General features: G+C 45.5%; 1 protein-coding gene across 1 annotated transcript; it reads right to left on the reverse strand.

Annotated features, from left to right (window-relative positions):
• Nucleotides 1–375: 375 nt before the first annotated feature.
• LOC119307274 (aspartic proteinase Asp1-like) lies at nucleotides 376–2,686 on the reverse strand. The gene is made up of 8 exons (XM_037583354.1): nucleotides 2,370–2,686; nucleotides 2,159–2,285; nucleotides 1,826–2,055; nucleotides 1,501–1,731; nucleotides 1,221–1,362; nucleotides 940–1,134; nucleotides 775–856; nucleotides 376–671 (listed from the first exon to the last, which is right to left on the reverse strand). Exons 1-8 carry the CDS (start codon nucleotides 2,474–2,476, stop codon nucleotides 553–555), a joined length of 1,233 nt encoding a protein of 410 aa, XP_037439251.1. The 5' UTR covers nucleotides 2,477–2,686; the 3' UTR covers nucleotides 376–552.

Genomic DNA, 2,686 nt, shown 5'->3' on the forward strand with positions numbered 1-2,686 from the left:
AATCACACACTCAGAAAGAAAGAAAAAAGGCGACCAGTGGCAAAAAAAAAGAGTCAATAATCACAAGCAAAACCGCATAAGATTAGGGTCATCAAATCTGTACAAAATGTATTTCTACAACCCTAATTTTTTTAGTGTTGATTATGTTAATTTCCCACAAGAGGATCAATAAACCTTTTCTCACTCTCTCATTATTCCTCTGATTCCCTGTGCTTATTTTTGTGTGAACAATTCAAAGATTTCCCAAATTCTTAGTGACATGCATGCTCAGGGGTTCAGGTCCAGCTGTGCATGCAATAGCTCTGAAACTTATTTCTGTAGTGTGTTATATTCTTTCCGAAAAATAAGTTTGCTTCTTGGTAGGAGGACCATGCATACAGTCAATCTAATATCATATCAGGATTGTAAATATGCAGAAGGTACACATTCCTCAGTATGCCAACATTTTATTCGTAATAAGCGGGAGCATCATACAGTGTTTCAAACACCATATGAGGGCACTGATTTGTTCTCGTTAAGGTTTTTGTCTATGTCGATCTGATCGAACATTATTCAGAGACGCGAATGGATGACGGATTCAAGCTCCAGCGCCTTGTCGCACTGCGCAAGAACCCATCCGAGCTGCTTGCTCTCGTTGTTGTATATCACAAACAGATCCTGCATCGTGACAGCTGCAGAACAGAGGTTGAAATTACAAATCTTTTTAAAACATGCAAGGTTTACTAGTTTCAAGAGCCTGGACAACTTGCATCTGAATCTGAGCTCCATATATACCTCCGATCAAGATAAAGTTCAGCTCCTTCAGAACAGGATCCGACGAGGCATCGCGGATAGCCAAGCACGTTTTCCCGTCTTCCTGCCATGCCAACAAACATACACAAGACATGTTAGCCATTAATTGTTCAGTGATGCTTATCGGTTGGGTTGTCGAATGTTCACCTCCACGATGAGGTAGTTTTGAGGAGGGATGTCCAGGTTGCTGGTGCCGCCGGCGTGGGTAATTTTTAGTGACAGTGCCTTGAATTGGTTCTTCACATCATTGACAGATCTGAATGGCTTTTTCCCTTTCCAGCATAGAGGCAGAGCACGACCCTTCACCTCTTCAAGTGATGATTCACTGAGAGTACCTCTAACCTGAAAGACTCAAATCCCATGAGTAGCATTTTATTTATTATGGGCATCAGAAATTCAGAATGCACTGTGGTTTGAAATTTACCTACCTTTGAAACAAGTTCATTGTATATCTGGGCAGGCACGAAGGTGTAGGTGGTACCACTGTCAAATACAGCCTCAAATGTTGGATTCCCTCTTATCGGCTGTTTGTCAATGAACAGCTCTGCTAGGCCAGGTGAGTAGTACAACCTGCGGAAAACGATGGTATAATAAATGTTTGGAACCAAATGGAAAGTAAACAAGCAATAATGATACTCTTCTTTGACTTATGCATGTTAGATCCAAAAAAAGTGAAAGCGAAAGCCATGATCACGAAGAAATTCTTACAAGGATTCTCTCATGGGTACCCAGGTTACGCCGCGGGAGGGCGGATTGAAGTCCCCGACGTAGAGGACGCCCTTTCCTTTGCTGCTGAGGCAATGTCCAATGACGTTCTCTGTTATCATCTTTAGCCCCTTGAGTTGCGCGGCAAAGCCTGCCTTTCCCCTCCCGAGTCCAAGGATGCCATCTACCGACGAGGGCGGTGCGTCTGCTGGTTCCTCCTGGTTGTATCCACATCTGTGCAAAATGAAAGTGACCGTGCATCATCAACATCCAAATAAAGTTGGGCACTGAACATGTAATAACACTAATATTTCAGTTAGTGTCGTACCCGAAAGCGATGGTTTTCTTGTCTTTCCCAATGACAGAAATGATGTCAGTGGCAAGGTCACCTTCTGACTTCCCGGTGACATACTGAATCTCGTAGTGGCATCGATGTGGATCTTTCCTGGAGCACTCAGGGATCCCAGGCACGTCTCTGCGCATCGCAGCACATAGCGGGCCACCACATTGCACCTTCAACTTGTCAGCTGCTGGCTTGTAATATGGGTGTGGTGGCCTCTGTGGTAAAAACGAAACATTTTTCATGTGGCATCAAACACAAAGTATTACAAATTGAACGGCAATATGTGGTATTGCAGAACCGAGTGTTGTTAGTTGTTACCGGGTGGCAGCCCTTGCAGCCGTGGACCGGGTGGTGGCACTCCAGCCAGGTGAGGTTGCTGCCAGTGTCGACGTCCAGGAAGTAGGGCTTCGCGGGTTCACCGATGCTCAACGTAGCATAGAAGTGGCTGCAGAGGTACAGAAAACGCGCGTCAAATATACAGAGAAAACCTCAAGCCTGAGAAGGCCATGAAGGGTTCGGAGAAACATACCCAACAGGGTAGACATTGCCTTCGAGCGGGAACTTGATGGCGGAGGACGGCGCGATTGGGAGCAGGAGGACGAGGAGACCGATGATCGGAGGCCACATGGCAGCCATGGTGGGGGAAGAAGGCTGAGCTGTGGTTTGCACTCTGGGGTCTCACTCCTCTGCTGGAACTCTGTGTTTCTTTGGATGGTGCGAACAAGGTGGTGAGGTATTTATAGCCGCTGGCTTCGGAGCTTAACTTCCTCTGCTTCTTTCTTTTTATTATGCATTTTTTGTGGGTTTTAATATTGACTTTCTTCTCAAGTGATGTGTAATTCCACT

This window comes from Triticum dicoccoides, chromosome 5B (assembly GCF_002162155.2).
Source record: "Triticum dicoccoides isolate Atlit2015 ecotype Zavitan chromosome 5B, WEW_v2.0, whole genome shotgun sequence".
Classification (NCBI taxonomy): domain Eukaryota; kingdom Viridiplantae; phylum Streptophyta; class Magnoliopsida; order Poales; family Poaceae; genus Triticum; species Triticum dicoccoides.